General features: G+C 47.0%; 2 protein-coding genes across 3 annotated transcripts; one reads left to right on the top strand and one right to left on the bottom strand.

Annotated features, from left to right (window-relative positions):
• Positions 1-415: 415 nt before the first annotated feature.
• Positions 416-3,656, top strand: LOC117701620 (haloacid dehalogenase-like hydrolase domain-containing protein 3). 2 transcript variants are annotated; one of them, XM_034493192.2, is made up of 2 exons: positions 416-572; positions 2,698-3,656. In XM_034493192.2, the coding sequence occupies exon 2, from the start codon at positions 2,853-2,855 to the stop codon at positions 3,606-3,608; it is 756 nt and encodes a 251-aa protein (XP_034349083.1). In that variant the 5' UTR covers positions 416-572; positions 2,698-2,852; the 3' UTR covers positions 3,609-3,656. The 2 variants fall into 2 exon arrangements, with proteins under 2 accessions (XP_034349083.1, XP_076562385.1); XM_076706270.1 differs by lacking the exon at positions 416-572 and adding an exon at positions 1,982-2,096.
• A 1,765-nt stretch (positions 3,657-5,421) lies between these two features.
• On the bottom strand, positions 5,422-20,157 carry LOC117701617 (B box and SPRY domain-containing protein-like). Its single transcript, XM_034493191.2, is given in 7 exon segments — positions 5,422-6,470; positions 6,472-6,755; positions 8,354-8,399; positions 8,401-8,479; positions 14,741-14,766; positions 16,234-16,464; positions 19,939-20,157. Coding segments are annotated over 7 exon segments (1,050 nt in total). The 5' UTR covers positions 20,080-20,157; the 3' UTR covers positions 5,422-6,227.
• Between the last annotated feature and the right edge of the window lie 1,170 nt (positions 20,158-21,327).

The following is a 21,327-nucleotide window of genomic DNA, read 5'->3' as shown; positions in this document are numbered from 1 at the left end:
AAAGCAAGTGTCTAGGCTATTGCAGTGAACAAACTGTGTGGGTGTGACAAGCAGTTCCCTTCTAGAACTAATTGAAGTCTCTCAGAACAGAGAGGGACAGAGCCTTGCTGGAGTCCTCACCTCGCTAGGGGAGCCAGGCTGAGCCCTAACACCTCCCATCCTGCCCCCATTCCCAAGTCAATCTAGGTACTTCCTCAAGTGTTCGCATCCCAGGGAGGCGGAGCGGGTGGTGGGAGTGAGGAGGATAGAGATGAGAAACAAAGAGAATCACCTGGGTTGTGATAATGAAGATAAGGGAAGTGGGGAGGAACTAGATGAGGGGTAAGACAGTGACCTTGAGAAACCTGGTGGCGGTGAGAGGGCGTGAGACGGGGAGCAGTGGAGCTACGGGGTAGCGTAAGGGACAGGAGGTCCTAGACTTGCAGCGTAGCGGGTGACCGGCGCGAGGGAGGAGCTCGGTGACGCCTAGAGCGGGGCGGGGCGAGAAGCAATGGCAAGTCCGAGGGTCGCGAGCTTCTCGTCGCCTACGTGGAGCCGGTGGAGCAGCGGCTGCGTCGCTTTCCCCTAGCCAGGTGGGTGCGGAGGCCCGGGGCTGGATGTGGGGCGCTGAGCTGTGGGAACCCCATGCAGCCGAGCTGGGGACACCGGAGGCCGGCCAGCAGTGGACCTGGCCCCAGAGGCTCCAGTCTCGGGTCCCGCTGCTTTTAGGGTGGTCAGTCCTGCAACCAGAGCCCCAGCCCGGCTACGACTTTTGTCCTGGGGCATAGCTGAGCCTGAGACATCCAGAGGACTTTCAGATCCAGTCTGGTTCCTGGCTGGGCCTCAGCCTACACCTGCGCAATGAGAGCTCTTTTAAAGTTGTCTCACTATTTCGAGCTGACTTACATTCTCTTGTCACATTTCTTTACGCGCCTCACCCCCACACCCCTCCTCACCTCTGTTTTGTTTGGCTACATTCTTTGTTTGTTTGTTTTTTGTTTTTCGAGACAGGGTTTCTCTGTGTAGTCCTGGCTGTCCTGGAACTCACTTTGTAGACCAGGCTGACCTCGAACTCAGAAATCTGCCTGCCTCTGTCTCCCAAGTGCTGGGATTAAAGGCGTTTGGCTACATTCTGAATGAACCTTGGACCCCTCAGATTTATGTAGTTTACTCTGTCTGGGGACAAACCTGAAATCAGCCTCTGACTCCAGACAGAAAACTGGCTGTTGGGTATGGTGGGTATAGTGGGTATTGGGTCAGTCGTCCTCCTGAATTGGTCTCCTTGGCACTAATAACTCCAGGGAGAATTTGCAGCTCAGAGCCATGTAGTAACGGATTGTCTTCTGTCCCACCTTGTCCCAGGATCAACATAATCCAACTTTTTTTTTTTCATAAAGAGTTATTTTTTTTTATATGAGTAAATCGTAGCTGTCTTCAGACACACCAGAAGAAGGTATGAGATCCTATTACAGATGGTTGTGAGCCACCATGTGGTTGCTGGGAATTGAACTCAGGACCTTTGGAAGAGCAGTCAGTGCTCTTAACAGCTGAGCCATGTCTCCAGCCCATAATCCAACTTTTAAAAGAATATAAATATGGGTAAGCAAAGGGAGCCCTGGCTAGAGTCTGGACATTTGAGTTCTAATCCAGCCAGTATTTGCAGGCGGTGACCTTAGGCAGTAACTGCCCCTCCCTGGTTCCACCAGACTCTCACCAGAGTGAGGTCAGAGTCTCCAGGAACCTTTCTTTCTTTCTTTTTTTTTTTCTTTCTTTCTTTTTTTTAAACATTACTAGTAATCTTTTTTTTTTTTAATAATGAAGCCAAGTTGGAGATTTTATTAATAATATTTTAATGCAGGCTTAAGCATGAGGGTTAGGAGGAAAAGAAGGACTCTGAGGAAAGTCAGGCATATTCAAGTGTGAATATGGATTTTTTAAAAGAAGGGCACCATTTTCTAATAATTGTAAAAGGGTCATGGGCTGGAGAGATGGCTCAGAGGTTAAGAGCACTGCTGTTCTTCTAGAGGACCCAGGTTGAATTCTCAGCACCCATGTGACAGCTCAAGACTGAAACTTCAGTTCCAGTGGACTTCACTCTCACACAGTCATACACACAGGTGATAAAACCAATCATTTAAAAAACAATGAAAATTTTTGGACTAAATAAAATAATTTATGCATTTTTTTCAAAACACATTTCTGGGCATCTTATGAGCCAGATGTTGGTGAAGAAGACGGGTTTCCATCCCCCTAGAATTTTAGGCATTAAATATTAAGGGTTTCTCTGTAGACAAAAAAAAATATATATATATATAAAACAGGTATAATGAAGTCAGTATGTGCCATGAGGCTATAAATCTGGAACCAAAGTTAGTCTTTGAACTCAAGGAATTTCCTTAGCAGGTGCAGTTCTTGAGGAATCCCAAGAAAAGAGCATACAGAAAATATATATAAACTTCCCTGAGGCTGGGCAAAGTCTAGTGCTTTGGGCAGAGCTGAGCTCAGGTGCACAGCCTTGTAGGTCAAAGTCAGGAAGCAGTTATGACTGCTATTATCTGTATGTGGTGTTTTGCCTCCATGTATGTAAGTGCACCTCAGTCATGTCTGGTACATGTGAAGCCAGAAGAAGGTGTCACATACTTGGTACATCAGAATGTGGACCCAGTCTATGACAGCAGGGCCTCAGCATCTACCTCACCTACTGATTTTTCATTCCAGGATCTTGTGCTGAAAGACATTACCAAAGTGCCTTGGGACAGCCTACCACTCTGACCTACATAGCCTGGAAAAGAACCACTGTTGCTTGTGGAGGGGTGGCCTGAACCAGCTCAGTATCTCCTTTGATTCTGGGATCTGCACTGAACTTGATCTCCATGGCACACCGGCTGCAGATGCGTCTACTGACGTGGGATGTGAAGGATACCCTGATCAAGCTCCGCCGCCCTGTTGGGGAGGAATATGCCAGCAAGGCCCGGGCCCATGGCCTGGAGGTGGAGGCCACAGCTGTGGAACAAGCCTTCAGGCAGGCATATAAGGCTCAGAGCCACAGTTTTCCCAACTATGGCCTGAGCCGTGGCCTTACTTCCCGTCAATGGTGGGTGGATGTGGTCCTACACACCTTCCACCTAGCAGGGGTCCCAGATGCCCAGGCCATGACTCCAGTTGCTGACCAACTGTATGAAGACTTCAGCAGCCCTTTCACCTGGCAGGTGTTGGAGGGGGCTGAGACTACCCTGAAGGGGTGCCGTAAGCGGGGTCTGAGGCTAGCAGTGGTCTCCAACTTTGACCGACGACTAGAGGATATCCTAACGGGCCTTGGCCTGCGAGAACATTTTGATTTTCTTTTGACTTCTGAGGCTGTGGGCTGTCCGAAACCGGATCCACGGATTTTCCGTGAGGCTTTGCAACTCGCCTGTGTAGAGCCTGCATCGGCAGCTCATGTTGGGGATAGTTATCTCTGTGACTACCAGGGGGCTCGGGCTGTGGGTATGCACAGCTTCCTGGTGGTAGGCCCAGAGCCTCTGGACTCCTCAGTCAGAGATTCTGTCCCTAAAGAACATATTCTACCCTCCCTCTCCCATCTCCTGCCTGCCCTTGACCTCTTGGAGGCCCCAAGCCGAATGTCATGAGTCTGGTGAGGGAAGTAGCTGGGACCAAATAAACACCGGAGGCAGGGAGTCCCTTCTTTCTCACCTCTCCGGCAGAGGAGGTGTCTTGGCCCTCCTGCTGCAGCCTCTATAACCTATTCTGATCATAGAACATCGAGGGCTTGGCAGTAGCCTGGCCTCTGAGCTCACTAATTATTCACACCTATGTCCCTTTTTAATGTATTATGTGGTGGGTATGTGTGTGTGAATGGTGTGGGATGTATATCATGGTATGTGTGTGGTAGTCAGAAGATGATTTTGTAGACTCTGGTCTCTCATCTTTACATGGGTTCTGGGGATCAAACTCAGATCACAGTTTGTGTCGTGAGTGCTATTACCTGCTCAGCTATCTTGCCAGTTCCCTCCATCCCTTTTCTACCCTGATCCCAACTCTATATCCACCGAGGGCCCATCCATTCACAACCAGGTACTTTTTGGCTTTTTGAGACGGGTTCTTTCTCTAGCCCATATTGACGTGAACTTACTCTAGTCCACGCTGGCCTGGGAACTCAGGATGATCTTCCTTCTGAATCAGCCTTCTGAATAGTAGGAGTGCAGGTGTGAGCCACTTTCAAGAGCTAGGGAGGTAGATCAGTGCTAGTGCACTTGCCTAATTTGTAAGGTCCTGGGTTCACACACAACTTACAAATACTGTTTTTACAGTAAGGGCTTTTTGTCACTGGAGCAAACCACACTGTGCAAAACACAAGATCAAGAGAGCTCAGAGAAGTTGAAATAGAAATCCCCTCCCCAACCTGGGAACCTCAAGGTTAGATGGGTGACATCAGGGTGCTGGGCTATTCAATAGGACACTGTCCATTAGCATCTGTGGATCCAGTGGAGGACACTGTAATCGGTCCTAAAAAGAACACTGCCCTATATCACGTTCTTTACCTTAATGCTATCCAGTGAGCAGAGGTAGAGTGACTCCCCCCAACTTTACCCCAGCAGTCTAGAGATGGAGGCTACATAGTGAGTTCAAGGCCAGAGTGGGCTATGTGAAACAATGTCTTAAAAAAACAAACAAACAAACAAACAAAAACAAAAAAAACAGAGATGGGGTCCTGGTAAGATGGCTCAATGAGGGGCACAGGGAGGTAGACTGGAGAGATGGCCCATTGGTTAAGAGCACTAGCTGCTCTTCCAGAGTACCTGGATTTGATTCTCAGCACCTACATGACAGCTCACAACTATAGTTCCAGGGCATTGATGCCTTCTGCTGGCCTCTGAAGGCACATACATGGAGCACAGACATACATGCAGACAAAACACCCATATATATAAGCAAAAATCACTTGTCAAAACATGATGACCCAGATGACTCTGGGACTCCATAGAGTTGTAAGGAAAGAACTCACACTAATACACACGCACCCCTACACCCATTCACACGAACACACACTGTTCTCCAAAGATCTCCTGGTCACTCTGGGACCACATTCTGCATGGCAATAAGGGGCTGAAGCAAAGCAGTGATTGGCCGCCAGCCAAACTCTGTGACCAACCTGAGTTGTTTTCAGTGTTCTGTTTGCAGTGATGGGACTGAGCTCAGAGTTCTTGGCATGCTAGCTAAGTGCCCTGCCACCAAGCTTCATCCCAGTCCTGGCAAGAAGATCATTATTCTCAGATGAACTTCTTATGGAGGAAATGGCCAAAGAACTTGCCCTTGGTTCCAGTACCATCTCCAATCTCTTGATGCTGTGACCCACTTGTTTCTAAGCATATACCTAAGGCTGCCAATCAGCATGGAGCCAGTTACCAGCAAAGACATCATCAAGTCTTTAGAAACCGTTGATAACGCTCACATTCATTTATTAAGGCTAGCCCTCCTTTTCCCTCAGCTCTTCTTGCTTGCAGCTCCACCCTAAGGAAAGAGTCATGAAATGGGGTGCTCACCAGCACAGTGAGGGGGGATGTTTATCACCCTTCTCACATGTAGGTCTATGCTAGAGCTCAGCCTCATGGCCTGAGATGGATGCCAACCAGTGTGCTACAAGCAGGTTTCCTGGAGATGGGATACTGATGCCTCAGCAGAATGTGGGAGGAGGAGACCACACTCCCACAACAGTGTTCTGGCCAACAGGAGCCTGACAGGGTGTCCTTTGTATGCTGGAAAAATACTCTCTTCACATAGTGTATCATGAAAAAGACCAAGAAATACTGAACTGAGAGGCTAGGGAAGGCTCAGTACAAGCTTCTCTGCAGCAAGGCATTTTCAGGGACTGCAGTGCTTCTCCAGAAACTGCTACACCACTGGTCACCTGCCTGCTTAACCATTTGCTCCATCACTGTACCTTGCTGTATATTAGCCATGCACAAGGTACCATGCTGGATGCCAGAGACACAGGTTAATGAGACACTTGGAAGGTCGCAAGCATGATGGGTTTGGGAGATTAAGGCCAAGAGAGAAGCAGCAGGGTTCCCACAGATGACCAACATCAAAAGGGTTATGTCTGAGTCTGAAGCAGATCCCCATCGCTCCAAAAGTTGCCCATGGGGAACACTGCTCATATATCATCAAGGAAAAGGACACTAGCTAGAAGCATGGCCTGATCTGCAAGGGTGATGGGGCGGTGGATCGGGTTTCACTGTGGCCAGAGGTCAGCGAAGGATGGAGATTATATGGTCAGCCACAGCAAAGACTGGGAAGAGCCTCTCAGGGAAGGACGCACGGTGGATGTGAAGCACCGTCCCTGAGGCAGGCTCATAGAAGACAAGCTCTCCTGCCTGCAGGTCCAGCAGTATGCCCAGCTGTGCTGGGCACCGAAGTAGTGCCAGAGGCTCATGCTGCCCATTGTGTGAGAAACAGAACTCTTGATCATAGCGGGAGAAGACCCAGGAGAAAGGCATTGTGGCCCAGGCGGCAGTTATTGCCAGGACCCTTTCGGGGAAGCTGAGCTGAGGCCACACCCACTTTATAAGCACAACTGTGTTTAACGTTCACTATCCAGGCATGGAGCCCAGTCTGGAAGGCAGTGGCAGCAAGGGCATTGGGCCAGTGGTCAAAGCGCTCTGGGTCATCTGAGCAGGCCTTAGACTTCTTGGCATTGAAGGCCAGGGTCCTTCGATCTTCAGACAGATGCAGTAAGGGGCTGACAGTCCTTTCGTCGATCAGCACCTCCTCCACGCCTGCAGAAAGAGTTCTCAGGGCTGTACTGGGTCCTTCCCCCATCCCATTCCTGATCTGGTCCTACCAGAGTCAAAGGCTTTCTTGCCACTTGCTGAGACCTCAGACAAGCCATTCACTCTCTCTGAGCCCCAGTTTCTTCATCTTTAAAGGTAAGGATCGAATGGGACTTAACACTTAGAGGACTTATAGTGTAGTCTTGGGGATTAGATAAAATAACGTGTGTTAAATGTTTCATATATAATACTCGCTGAGGAACTGTGGCCAGGAGAACAGTAGTTATTGGTCTAAAATCTTCACCTACAAAATCTGACAGAAAGGCCAGAAAGGAGAAGTGAGTTGCCCAAGTCTCCATGCCAAGTTGGTGGTGATGTCAACTGTAGACTCGGTATTTTAGTATTCCCACATTGTACCACTTTCTAGCTGGTCCTACCTGTGGCTTCCAGAGCTGATATCCTGAGGGCAGAGCACAGAAACTAGGAAACAAGGTAGCTGAACAGAGCTACCATCTGATACTAGAATCCACAACCTACAACCTGTATTCGTAATTAGTATCTATATTTCCAGGGGAAATCCGGGAGGGCCAGTCACCTCTAATAATCATCTCTGATGCCCCAGTATGCAGTACAGGGTCAGGCCCATATTCACCACCAGTCAGTGTTTTTGTTGTTCTTTGTTCTTGAGTTAGGGTCTCAGACAGGGTGATAGACAGACTAGCCTTGAACCCAGAATCTTCCTACCTCAGACACCCAAGTGCTGGGCTCACTAGGTGCACATCACCTCACTCAACCATTTAAGCCGATGTTTGTTAAATGGATGAGTGAAGGAAACCCAGGCAGCTTCATTGTGAACTCAGGTGGATGTCATTCTGCTTTTTAAAAGAAACCTGAAGTTTCCAATAAATGGTAAAGAGCTGACCCAGAAAGGCAAGATGTAAGGAGGACATGGCTTAAAGGAACATAATTGATCCTATACCTAACTGTAGAGAAATGGGAATGGCTTAGACATGGGAAGGATCTGGTCCAACTGTACAGCCTTGGCCCTACTGAGCAGCCTGTTTCCAATGTCACTGGTTACCAAAGCTACCATCACACCTACACTAATGCCCAGTGTGACCCAGCAGCACCCCCACCCCCAACACACACAGGCAGGTAGGCAGGCAAACAAGCAGGCAGGCAGGCAGGCAGGCAGGCAGGCAGGCAGGCAGGCAGGCAGGCAGGCAGGCAAACAAGCAGGCAGGCAGGCAGGCAGGCAGGCAGGCAGGCAGGCAGGCAGGCAGGCAGGCAGGCAGGCAGGCAGGCAGGCAGGCAGGCAGGCAAACAGGCAGGCAGGCAGGCAGGCAGGCAGGCAGGCAGGCAGGCAGGCAGGCAAACAAGCAGGCAGGCAGGCAGGCAGGCAGGCAGGCAAACAAGCAGGCAAGCAGGCAGGCAGGCAGGCAGGCAGGCAGGCAGGCAGGCAAACAAGCAGGCAGGCAGGCAGGCAGGCAGGCAGGCAGGCAGGCCAGGCAAACAAGCAGGCAGGCAGGCAGGCAGGCAGGCAGGCAGGCAGGCAGGCAGGCAGGCAGGCAGGCAGGCAGTGCTGGACTCTTGCAGCTCCTAACCTGAGAGAGACCCGAGAACCGATGTTGCCCACAGTTGAGTCAATAGGTGGGCTCCAAGCACACTTCTCATTAAAGCTTAATTTCTCCGAATCCTGGGGCTCCAAAATGCCCTCTGCTTCCTCGGCCCTTATGAAGAAAAAAGAAAAAGAGAGAGAGAGAAATTCAGGAAGGTTCTGGAAACACATCTGGCTCCACATGGGTGAGGGGAGAAAGACAAAAGTAAAAAATCCTTTGGTAGGGCAATACCATGATTGTACTAGCCAGAAGAGAAAGTAGAATTTCATTTCAGCAAAGCAGACAGACAGTTTATAGGGAAGTATATTCTCAGGCTGGTATAAAAAATGGTGGCAGGGCTGGAGAGAGCTCAGCTTTTAAGAGTGCCTGCTGCTTTGGCAGAGGTCCCCAATACCAACTCAACCACCTGTTACTCCAGTTCCAGGGGTCAGAAAACCTCAGTGAGTGCTTGCAGCCACTTATACACACCAACACAGACACACAAGCAGGCAGTTCTGGAGTGTGGGTGACTCAGGTGTGCGTGCCCTGGGTAAGCTGGTAGAGCTGGAAGAAGACCTGGGCCTCGGGATCTGCTGTGTGGAAACATTTCGCTATTAAACTATCTAGAAATTGTTTCACTTCCTCCAAAACCCACTGCAAAGGTAAATGTTTCTCTGGTTTAGTCCAAAGATCAAGCCACTCCTCAGCTCTTAAACACAAACACCCCTTCCTGAGGATCACACAGCACAAGGACATTTCATCATCAAGGGAGAACGGCTGGAAGCTGGGGAGCTGACTCAACAGGTAAGGCACCTGCAGTGCAAGTTGTCAGCCAGAAGTTGGATCTGCAGAACCCGTGGAAAGCTTGGTGTGATAGCGCACACCAGTAATCCCTGTGCTTTTAGGTAAGATGGGAGGTGGAGCTAGGAGGCTCAAGGACCAACTAGTGGTGTAGGCATTGCTAACAACAAAGAGACTATCTCAGACAAGGAGGAAGGCAAGAACAAGGATCGGAGATGGTTCTCTGACCTCCATATGCACACCATGGCACACGCATTTACACACAGACATGCAAGCATGCATGTAGACATACCACACACACACACACACACACACACCAACTAGGGCTGAAGAGATGGTTCAATGGTCATGAGGACTTGTTGCCCTTGTAGAAGACTCTGGTTCAATTCCCAGAAACCCATGTGGCAGCTCACAACCTTCTGAAACTCAAGTTCCAGGGGATCCAATGCTCTCTTTTGATATCTTCTGGACCCTGAACATATGTGGTGCACACACACACACACACACACACACACAGATGTACACACATATATAAAAATAAGATAAATAAATATGAAAACAAACAAAAATTGTAAAGAAGGGAATGCCTTAGGACAAGTTGCCATTTGTCTAGCTGTTTGGCCTCTGTGTTTACTGTTTCTATACATGATCACTTAAACTTTGCTGTGATGGGAAGGTAATGGTTATCCCATCTGACACAAGAACAGAGCTTTATGGAAGGTGCTTAGCAGGAAGATTGGAGCTGGACTCAAGTCCTGCTTCCTTGTAAAAATAGAACAAACTCAGGTCGCAGCCCCAGCACCATTCAAGACATTTTTTTTTCCTTGACATAAAATGAAATCTCAAAAGGACAAAAAGTGAAGTGGAAATGTATCCAACAGTTTGTAGTCCTCCAACCTGACTTCTCAGAAAGAACTTTCCTACTACCTCTAATTCTGAAGATGGCCTGAGGTCATTCAGCAGTACTTATCTGATGTATACAAGGTCTCTGAGAGACTGTCACTGACTGTCCTGGGATGAGAAGAGCCTTACAAATGCTGACAATGGGCCCTGGTGACAAAGGCTCTTTGTGGCCAGAACAAGAGAGGGCCTATGGTATCAAACCACACCAGCTCTATGTGGAGAAGCCTCAGCTAACAGGTGGAGATGAGGAGGAGCCAGTGTCAGCAACTAAGCTGCCATTCTAGGATAGACCTAGGCTCACACATGGACTGAAGTCAACAGGGAGCCACCTGGTCCAGCCACTTCATGGTATAGAACACAAAAGTCATGGTCCCAAGGTACAAGTAGAACCTGAAAATAGCAAATCCTAGCTAGAATCAGAACATTCCATCTATGCAGTGGGGACTTGTTGCCACTCTAAGGCAAGAGCTGAATGCAGCCACCACGGATGTAGAAAACACCAGAGACAACAAAGGCATTTCTCATTAGATAAGAGAGATTCCACCTAATGGGCCTGACAGCAGCCCTTGGGCAAGAATAACCTCAGTTAGAGCATAAAGCACTACACACAGATCTTCAATGGAAGAAGTATGGACTCAGCAATTCAACGGTGTGTGTGCTGAGGAACTGAGCAAATGAATATAGACAGCTATTGGCCTCCTGGGAGCTGGGGGTCTTTTTGATTTATTATTGTTGTTGGTGGTAGTAGTGGCAGTGTTTTTGAGACAGGGTTTATCTATGTATCCCTATCCTGGAACTCTCTGTGTAGACCAGGCTGGCCTTGAACTCACAGAAATCTGTTTGTCTCTGCCTCTTAAGTGCTGGAATTAAAGTTGTGCACCACAAGGCCCAGCTTGGGAGCCAGGGTCGTTGATGTAAGATACAAATATGCAATAGGGAACAGGCGAAGGCTAAACACTGCTATGTTAGGCCAGAATTGGAAGTTATGATACAGATCATGTATAGAAGTTCCACACATGCCCAAGCTCTGGTTGAAGGCCCGGTACAACAACATGTCAGCAGCGGTGAGAACACTAATGCCTCATCTCAGCTTTGAGAGATCTTATCCTACTAAAACTGGGTATGAGACCCCTGGGGAAATAACTGGTTCCAGGGCCAGGGCAGGGAAAACCCAACTGAGCCAGGGATAGCTTTTTATAGAACACTTTTTAGGGTGCACAAACTGCTCTTCCAAAGAACCAGATTCAACTTCTAGCACCCACATGGCAATTCATGACACCCTCATGGACATACATACAGGCAAAATATCAATATACACGAGATAAAAATATATAAATTTAAAAAAATGAAGTACCTTTTAGATCTATGTATATGAATGTTTTGCTTGAATAATATGTATGTATATGCACTATATGTGTGTGTGTGTGTCTGGTAGACAAAGAGATCATGAAGAAGATATCAGATTATGGGTGTGAGCCATGATGTGGGTGGGTGCTGGGAACCAAACCCTGGTCCTCTATTAGAAGAGTGAGGTCTGCTGAGCCAGCTCTCCAGCTTTCTCACATCTTTTTTGTGCCACAGTAAGAAAGTGCCAGAGAAGATGGGGACCTGTTCAATAGACAAGTCCATTTCTACAGGTCAAATGTGGGACACTCTGAATATCAAAATCACCACAACACCAGTGATAGTTACCACACATCTGGTACAATCAGAATCTGTGAGCGGCATTGATTCTAAGAGAGGGAATAAATAAGCAAATAAATGAATAATTCAGGAAGAAATTAACAATGGATGTAAACTCTTGGAGTAAAAGTCTAGAGGGCCAGAGAAAACATACATAGAAAGAACCTCTTGTAGGCTGCTCATTAATTATGAAGGAGAAAATGCAACCTCAAAATGAAAAGCCTGGCTGCTGACACCTGAACACTCACCACTTCATTCAAGTGTTCAAACTAACATCGCTGATAATGTGACAGTGACAAAAAACAAAACAAAACAAAACAAACAAACAAAAAAACATTGTTAAGATGTTTTTTGGCACACTAGCAACCTTTGGCTTCAGCCTATATGGACCATGTATGAGAGAACAGTGTTAAATCAATGATTAATTTCCTAAATCTTATACTGGAGTCAAATGGTATTTTTGTTTTAGGAGCTCTATTGAAGTATTCAGAGACAAAAACGTATGTTCTCTACACATCATAAGATAGGTCAGAAAACAAGTCTGTCTATGTCCACTCCGAATGAGGAGACGCTGAGGAATGGTGAATGATAGCCACACGACAGGCAGAACAACAGTGTGAGAAATTCCGTGGCAGAACATAACTTCTAGCAGAGCTCATTATGCCACTTTGGCAACTTTTCTATAAGCTTGAAACAGTTCAAAATCTAAAAAAATTAGAGATGAGATTTTATTAAAAAGTTCAGCTTGCTTTGCACTAAGGATATACTGTGGTAAAGGACGATGGGCAGAAGGAGAAGATGACCAGAGGGTGGGATACTCTATTAGGGAATCAGTCAGACCTGCATCAAAGGTGTGGTGGCTCAAGCCTGTAATCTAATCTCAGCGCTAGGCAAGCAGAGGGAGAAGGACCCAGATTTCTAGGCTACATGAGATTGTGTTTCAAAAGTAAAAGCAACCTAACGTGTGAGGCTCTGAGTTGGATACCCAGCACCTTAAACAAAATAACATTCTGAGAGAGCAGCTGGAGAGATGGCTCAGAGGTTAACAGCACTTGTTACTCTTGTAGAGGCACCAGGTTTGATTTCTAGAAACATGAGATGGTTCACAACAAACTCCAGTTTCAGGGGATCTGATGTCCTGTTCTGACTTAGGCACAAGTGCTTGTAAAAACATTCATACACATAAAATAGAACAACCAAATCTAATAGAATCTATTTTTTATCAGAGAGAGAGAGAGAGAGAGAGAGAGAGAGAGAGAGAGTTAGTTTGGTGTAGGGGTTGACATCCTCACTGTGGAATACTTCACAGACTTTCAAAAGTGATGTCCTTCAATGTCCTGCTGCTCGCCTATATTATCAGCACACAGGAGGCAGAGGCAGGTGACCTCTATGAATCTGAGGCCAGTCTGGTCTACACAGCGAGTTCAAAGCGAGTCAGTATTAAATAGTGAGATTCTTCTTAAAAATAAAAGGAAGGAAGGGAGGGAGGGAGGAAAGAAGAAAGGAAATCTAAATGTACTGATATAGAACCTTTTTCTAAAATAGCTACTAACAAGTAAAACAAGGGGTGTAAAATGATCCCATCTGTGTTCATTTAAAAATAGATATTGTTAAAAGGAAGCAAAAGAGAAAACACACACACACACACACACACACACACACACACACACACAAATAAATCCCACCAGTGCCGAGAAGATAGCTCAGTGGATAAAGTGTCTGCACTGCAAGCATGAGGACCCGAGTTTGAATCCCCAGCACTCAGGTGAAAGTCTGGCATGACAGCAGACATCTTTAACCCCAGCACTGGGGAGATAGAGACAGGTAGACCCTAGGGGCTTGTTGGTCAGTGTAGCTGACACTGCTAAGGGCAAGTTCAGCAAGAGATTCTGTTTCAAAAACTAATACATAGAGAGATAGAGAAAGATACTCAAAGTCTACCTCTAGCCTCTACATGTGCACACATAGGCAAACAGTCATATACACCACAGTACACACACACACTACACACATACACACACCACACTACATACACACACCATAGTACACACATACCACACACTACACACACACACCACAGTACACACACACAGGAAGCCACATTTGAAATTCCACATTCAAGACTGGTGAGCCTACTCAGTGGATAAAGACGCTTGCCACAAAGCTCGTCAACCTGAGTTCAATGTCCATATGGTAGAAGGAGAGAATCAGCTCCCACAAGTTGTCCTCTGACCTCCGCACACAAGCCACGGCATGTCCACATGCACCCACACATGCACCTAAAATAATCAAGTAACTAAATAAACACATTTTTAAAAAAATCTACATCTTTGAAACCAACCAAATCTCTAGGGAAACGAGACTGGGAAGGGTTGGTGAAGATTCCCCTTTAACTTTCCATTTCTTTTTCTTTTTAGAGGGCCAGGAATTGAACTGGACCTTGTACAAGCTAGCCAAAGCACTGAACTACCAAGCAACAACCATAGAGAGATGGCTAATCACCTTGCCTGCCAAATTCTATCCACTTGGTCACTTCCTCAGGCCCAGCCTCCTAACCTTTTAGTACCAGGAAGGACCCGTTGGCAGGACGTTTGAGTGTAAATGCAGACTTAAGTCTTGAAGACTCTTTCACTGCATAAAGGAAGGTAGAGAAGACAAGGGGACAGGTATCAGGTGACTCCAGGCCCCAGTTCTGGATCTTAGCAAGCTCTCTGCTCTTTCTGGGCCTCAGCATTCTTATCCATGGTGACCATAGTTGAAGTAGGATAAGTTTAGGAGAGACCAAGGCAAGGCCCTGGCTAATAAATATTTGTTTCACTGCCTTTCCATATGGATCTAAAGAAACCACGGTGGGGTAAGGGTCAGGGGATGACCTTGGAGCCAGCCTTTATGAAGTGGCTCAGCTGCATGCCTGGGTTGCAATGGCCTAGGAAGAAGAACTGGAGGGGCGGGGGGAGGGTAGAAGGTGTCTCAGTAATTGCCTGATTAAATCATATGGCCACTTACCTCTCAAAAATCTCCTGCTCCTTCTGCTGTAAGAGAAAAAAAGCAAGGTCAGGCTGGCAGCACTCCCAGCAAGTAAATAAGACCTGAACACACTTCACTGCTTACAACTGTGTGTAGACGCAGACTCTACAGCAAAGACCAAGCACAAAGCTTTCACATACCCACAGGTTCCCCTGCCCTCCCAACACACACAAAGAATGAATCACCCATTGCTGCCCACCCTGAGGCATCCCCAGTTCCCCTCAACTCCACTTCAGGACCATCCTTTATAGACTCAGATCCTCACTGCCCCCGTTATGGAGATTATCAGCTCCTAGATGGCTGTTGGCTTTCTGAATCTTTTATTGTGACTATCCAACTGGCTGGGACAGAATGTGCCCTTGCCTGGAAGCTGGTGCTGAATGAATGCACAATCTAGGACAGTCTCCATGACTGCCCTACTTGAAAGGCAGGGGGCTGGCCTGGTTGTTCTGCATTCTCCCTCTGTTACTCAGATGTCTTACCGTCCCCTTAAAACTAGAGGCATCTGCATATCTATAAAGTACTTTGAAAAGCAACACACTGAATATTAATTGTACTTATGTCTGGGAATACCAAGACTGTATTTTTTACATTGGCGCCCTTGTTGGTGCCAAGCACGGCCTTCTTTCTGTGTTCTTCCAACCTTTCTTCACCTCCCCAATTCCCTGTACCTGAGTACTTTTCTTTTTACTTTTAAGTCACTTCATCCAGGAAGCTGTCTATGAGTCACTCAACTGCCTTGGGGATGCCCTGACCTTCAAGGTACTCCTCTACTACAGTGACTTGTCAGTGTTTATCTCTTGGGTCAGGCTGGGAGCGACTGCAGCTGTGTCCTATAACTCTGCCCCATTACACAACACCTAGGCACTCACAAGCATTTGCTTGACATTGAAAGTATGTTGTTATAAGGTGCCAAATATTAAAAATGGAATGAGCCAATGATATGTACTTGAACATATAGTTCAATATAGTAAATATAGACATAGGGGCCATTGCACGGAGATCTCCCAGTGGTTGGGAGAGACATTGAGTTCAGCTCTGAATACAGCATAGGAATGGATGGCCATGGAGCAGGATGGAATCAGTGGGTGGAAAACCACAGAGAGGAAACACTGTGGGGGAGGGGGAATCCTGGCTAAACCTACCTAACAGGATTCTTGCTGAAGACAGACCAGGATGATCGGACAGCACTTTGGATAGTGGAGATACGGAATCTGATCAATGCTAAAGGCTATCTATCAGATATCAGTGGCAGGGGCTTTGGGGCGAGCTAACTTATCTGGGTTCTTTACTGAGGAAGTGCATAGATGGGCCTAGATAGAAGGAGCTTCAATGTCTGGTGAAAAAAATCATCATCACCCATCCCTGTCCCAAAGGCTTCCTGCCAATCACCATCCCACCGACAGGCGTTCTCAAGCTCTTCACGCCCGGCAGATCCTCTCCTCTTGCGCCCTCACCCTCTCCTGACTTACAATCAGCTGGAGGTCATTCAGGTGGGTGAGCATGTCCACCATGCTGTTGCGGAGGCATTCCAGCTTCTGGAGTGCATCAGCCCAGTGTACCCGCTGAGTCAGGATACTCTGGTGGGCCCGCTCCTCTTCACCGTGCACCTGCTCCAGTAATCGCTGTTCCTCACTCTCACACAGGCTCCTCACCAGACTCAGCCTCTGGATGACCAGTTCCCTCGCTGCACTGGCCATCATCTGGCAAGGGATAAAATGAAGAGTCTGGTCCTGGCAAAGTCTCATTCACGAGCAAGAAGATCTGGACTTAGGGAAAACAATGCCAACATTGACAGTGTCGCCAGTGGCTGGGTAAGGAGAGTAAAGGTACTCGAGCCATTTACTCTGACATCCAGCATGTAGACTTCCTGAGTGTGGGTTAAGAGGAAGAAACTTGAGATCCAAACATCTAGGCCATGTCTCAGAAGGTCATGACCACGGAGGAGAAGGCAGACAGGACTTAGACATCAATTGGAATCGCCTGCTTATTTCACAGTTGGAAACATGGTGGCCATGGGATAAAGGTGAGTGAACCATAGTGATCACAGGGAAGAAGGGCCTTAAAGAGACACTCTTATCAACTAGAACTAACCAGGCTCCAGTTGAAATTTCACCCTAAACCTGAGGCCAAAATCGTATCACCTCCTAAGGCTTGTTCATTCCAGCTGGCCCCAAGGGGGAGTTTTTATGTTCCCTTGAGGGGCTCAGAAGAAAATTCTCAGCTAAGGATGGGAATGAGCATCATCTCCTAACTCCCAGTGGTCAGGGTCTGGCATGCAGTAGGTATCTTAAAACATGGTGACTGAGTGGGGAAACTTCAGCTGTCCTAGGAAGATCTCTGGCTAGCTCTGACACTGGGAGCCAGTGGCAGAAGTGGAACAGAAGCACATTCCCCTGACTGTCAGTCTAGTGCTATGCTATGTCAGTCTAGTGGCCAGGTGACCAATCCTCCATTTGTGGCATAAAACACCTGCACTTGGACTCTTGCCAGATGAGTCAGAGTAGAGCTGCCTTCTTGATGCCAGAAGCCAAGGACAGCTAGTTGCTTCCCTGAGCCCTGTCTCTGAAGACTTGCTTCTTATAGTATAAGGAGTAGTCTCCTCTGTTTTACGCAAGAAACTGAGACCCACAATCTACCCAGTGCAGAGGAGAGAAGAGCTTACAATATCAAGGATGCTCACTTGAGTCTGAACCACACTGACTTCATTTTGTACTGTTATAACTGCTTCCATTTGGACTCCTGGCCTTCACTCTAGCTGCCTACAGTTACTTCCTACTATAGTTGCAAGGAACCTTTTATAAACTGAAGTCTCAATCTTTCTGCCCCACCACTCCTCTGTGTGTGTGTGTGTGTGTGTGTGTGTGTGTGTGTGTGTGTGTTTGTGCATACTCGAGGGCGTGCACATGTGCCACATGCATGTTGGATCTCCAGATGCAACCAAACTCAGGTTCTCTGGAAGAGCAGGAAGTGCTCTTAACTGCTGAGCCACCCCATCCTCTAAACTTAAGTCTTTCACCTTACTCTGTTTTTTTGTTTGTTTTTGTTTTTTAAAAAGCCTTTCTGTGGCTTCTCTTTATCTGAAATGAAGTGAACCCTTCTGTGGCTAAGAGGGTGGGACCCAGCTTTTCCCTGAGCCTTTTGCTTCTCTGACCCAGGTTCTCCCTGAACCTCTTGCTTCTCTGATTTTACTTCTTCCGGCATCTGACCCAGTCACACTGCTTCAGCCTTGCAGGACTCTACCACTCTAGCAGGTCAGGCGCCCTCCTGCCCAGAGCACTTGCACCTAAACCTTCTTTTCTAACTTTAATTTATCATGTTGTGTGTGTGTGTGTGTGTGTGTGTGTGTGTGTGTGTGTGTGTGCATACAGATGGTGTGCACACCATGGAGCACCTGTGGAGGTGAGAAGACAACTTTATAGAAGTAGTTCTCTCCTATCTGTATGTGGGCTCCAGGGAACAAACTCAGGTCATCAGGCTTTTGCAGCAAGGAGTTTACCTGCTAAGCTACCTTGCCAGCCCCAAATATCAACCTTTCTTATCGAGGGCATTCCTTAGCATAGCACGAGTAAACTGAACCCCCGTCTTCAGACGTGTTGTCCATCTTCCTATTTACATCTCTCTCAAAGAACAAATTTCTTCTGACATAACATATCTCTCATTCTTTATTGTCCATCTCTACTGACAGATATGTAGCATTGAAGAAAACAGGTATTTTCATGTTTGTTCACTGCAGAAGTGCCCAGCACAAGGCCAGTGGTGCCCACTACATGGAAGTGCTCAGTAAGAATTTGTTAAATAAATAGTGAAATGTCGGAAGCCTCCCATTTACAGTCAGGATCTGCTACTGTAGCTTCTAGTCTATATTGTACTGAGACTTTAGCCAGTGCAGAGGACAAGAAAATAGAAAGAATGAGCAAGTGAAAGACAGAAACCAACACCATCCTGCAAACGGAAGTGGAGATGAATATAGACTAGTTGGACTGCTCACTGCTTCCTGGTTCCTAGTCCTGGTCCCTTTAGCTTCTGAGAGACTCCTGTGCCCTGCCATGACACTCCCTATTTGCTCACACCAGTTTAGTTTATGCAATTAAAAGAGAGTTGACTAAGGCTGTGCCAAACTTATTCTGTATGCTATGGAGGTGGGTCAGGGAATGTGCAAAAAGGGCCCTGGCCTGAAGGGCACACTTGAGGTTGGAGGCACAATAGAGGAGCTGGAAGAAGAACCAGCCATGTAGTACAGCAGCACCAGTGGCCAGAGAGCCAGAGGATCCAGGGCATAGAACTGAGTCTGCAATGAGGCAGTGGGGCCTTGGGCAAGTCACCTAACTTCTCTAAGACTTGTCTCTCCATCTCAAATAGGGATGCTGCCACCTACTGCATAAAATTGCTGTAAGAACACTTCAAGCAGTCCTGGCACACAGGCGCCTGCCTGTGATCTCAGTGCTCTGGAGATGGAAGCAGAAGATCAGTAGTTCCTGGCTTATAGCAAGTTTGAGGCCAGTCTAGGGTACATAAAACACTGTTTCAGTAAGCAAAACAAAAGAGTATCTCAGAAGAACTGGAGATGTAGCTCAATGGTAGAACGTTTTCTTAGCATGTACATGACTCTGGGTACAATGCTTCAGACTGGTTAAAAAAAAAAAAAGATCCATGTAAAAGTGCCTAAGGAATTTCATAATTCTAGGGATGTACACAAAATAAATCCATAGTGAAAGATATATAAATGGGGCTGGAGAGATGGCTTGGTAGTTAAGAGCACTTGTTGATCTTGCAGAAGATCTGGGTTCATATCCCAGCACCCACACTGTGGCTCCCAGCAATCTATAACTCCAGTTCTAAGTGATACAATGCCAACTTCTGGTCTCGGAGAGTGCCAGACACATATGTGGCCCACATACATACATGCAAGGAAAACAATCATACACATAAAATAAAATAAATAAATCTAAACTTTTTATGAAAAGAAAGGTACTAGTCTTTTTGACTTTCTAATCCAGAGTTACTGAGAACACTGCTTCCCAGTCTGTAGCCTGTGTAGTAAAGGAGAGAGTGAGCTACCTCCACTGTGAGACAACAAGGCTGTAAGTTAGGAAAGGGATCTTAGGCTGTCCTAGACCTGGGCTAGGCTCTTATCCTAGGAGGAGGCACAATGTGGAGAGGAGAGGAAGAATTACCACTGCCTTCTGGTTCTTCCCTTCCAGGACCTCAGCCACATACTTGGTGATGCCAGCACTCTGTAACTGCAGCCTCTCACACTGGTCCACAATCTTGTTCTGCAACACAGATGACAGCACAGCAACTTTATTCATACTCATGGGCCACTCAATCACTGAGTAACTTTTCCTTTTTACTCTGCCCTTAACCACACACTCCTATGGTCCAAACCCAGATATCATCATTATCAAAAACAATACTACCCCCAAATTTATGTCCAGGATTCCACATATGCCTATCATTTTCCCTTCAGATCACTAATGTTGGATTCCCCATTCCATTAACTCATTTGGGGCCATCAAGACACTTGAGTCTTAGCACACACCTTCAATCCCAGCATTTAAGCGCTGAGGCAGAGGCAAGTGGATCTCTGTGAGTTTGAGGCCAGCCTGGTCTACAGAGTGAGTTTTGGGACAGCCAGGGCTATACAGAGAAACCCTGTTTCAAAACACTTCCACCTCTCTCTCTCTCTCTCTCTCTCTCTCTCTCTCTCTCTCTCTCTCTCTCTCTCTCTCTCTCTCTCTCTCTTCTCCTCACCTTACCACTGACTACTTTCACCCTTTTTTTTTTTTTTTTTTTTTTTGGTTTTTTTGAGACAGGGTTTCTCTGTGTAACCTTGGCTATCCTGGAACACACTCTGTAGACCAGGCTGGCCTTGAACTCAGAAATCCGCTTGCCTCTGCCTCCCAAGTGCTGGGATTAAAGGCGTGCGCCACCACTGCCCGGTGACTACTTTCACTTCTGTTATTCTATCCAGATGGTCACCACCTTAGAGGAATCCTGTCTGAACCCAAAGTTGGGTCTCCTTTGCCAACTTTCAGGCCTCCGATTACCACAGCCATCTTGCCATCTTTCCAGAGGCCATCAGTATAGGCCGTGTCAGCTCAAAACCTCCCAGTCACTTTTCAATATAGTCACAGTGGGAACCAGACTCTTGGCCAACAGGCCCTACATGGCACAACTCTTTGTCTCCTATACCACCTCCTGCTTCACACTAATCTTCTGTTCCTCAAAAACACTAGCTTTATCCAGCCCCGGGCTCAGGGCTTGTTCCCTCTTCCTTCAGCTATCTCCCTGATTGTCTTGCTCCCTGGATCCACTCATAAGCCACCTCCTCAGAGAGGGCCTCCCTGACTCACTCTACCTTTGCCCTGCTTGATTTCTCTTACTTACAAATGACAATCTATGGTATATTTACTTTTGTATGGGTTTCTGTCTTCTGCTACTGGAGCAAAAGCACCACACTCTGACCTCTGACTTACCATCCAGAGGGGAGTTCCTGCACATAAATGTAATTTAATGTTGATAAATATTATATTATAATAAGTTACAATTAAAATTATAATACG

This window comes from Arvicanthis niloticus, unplaced genomic scaffold (assembly GCF_011762505.2).
Source record: "Arvicanthis niloticus isolate mArvNil1 unplaced genomic scaffold, mArvNil1.pat.X pat_scaffold_1498_arrow_ctg1, whole genome shotgun sequence".
NCBI classification, from domain to species: Eukaryota; Metazoa; Chordata; class Mammalia; order Rodentia; family Muridae; genus Arvicanthis; species Arvicanthis niloticus.
This window is presented reverse-complemented; position numbering and strand designations above follow the sequence as displayed.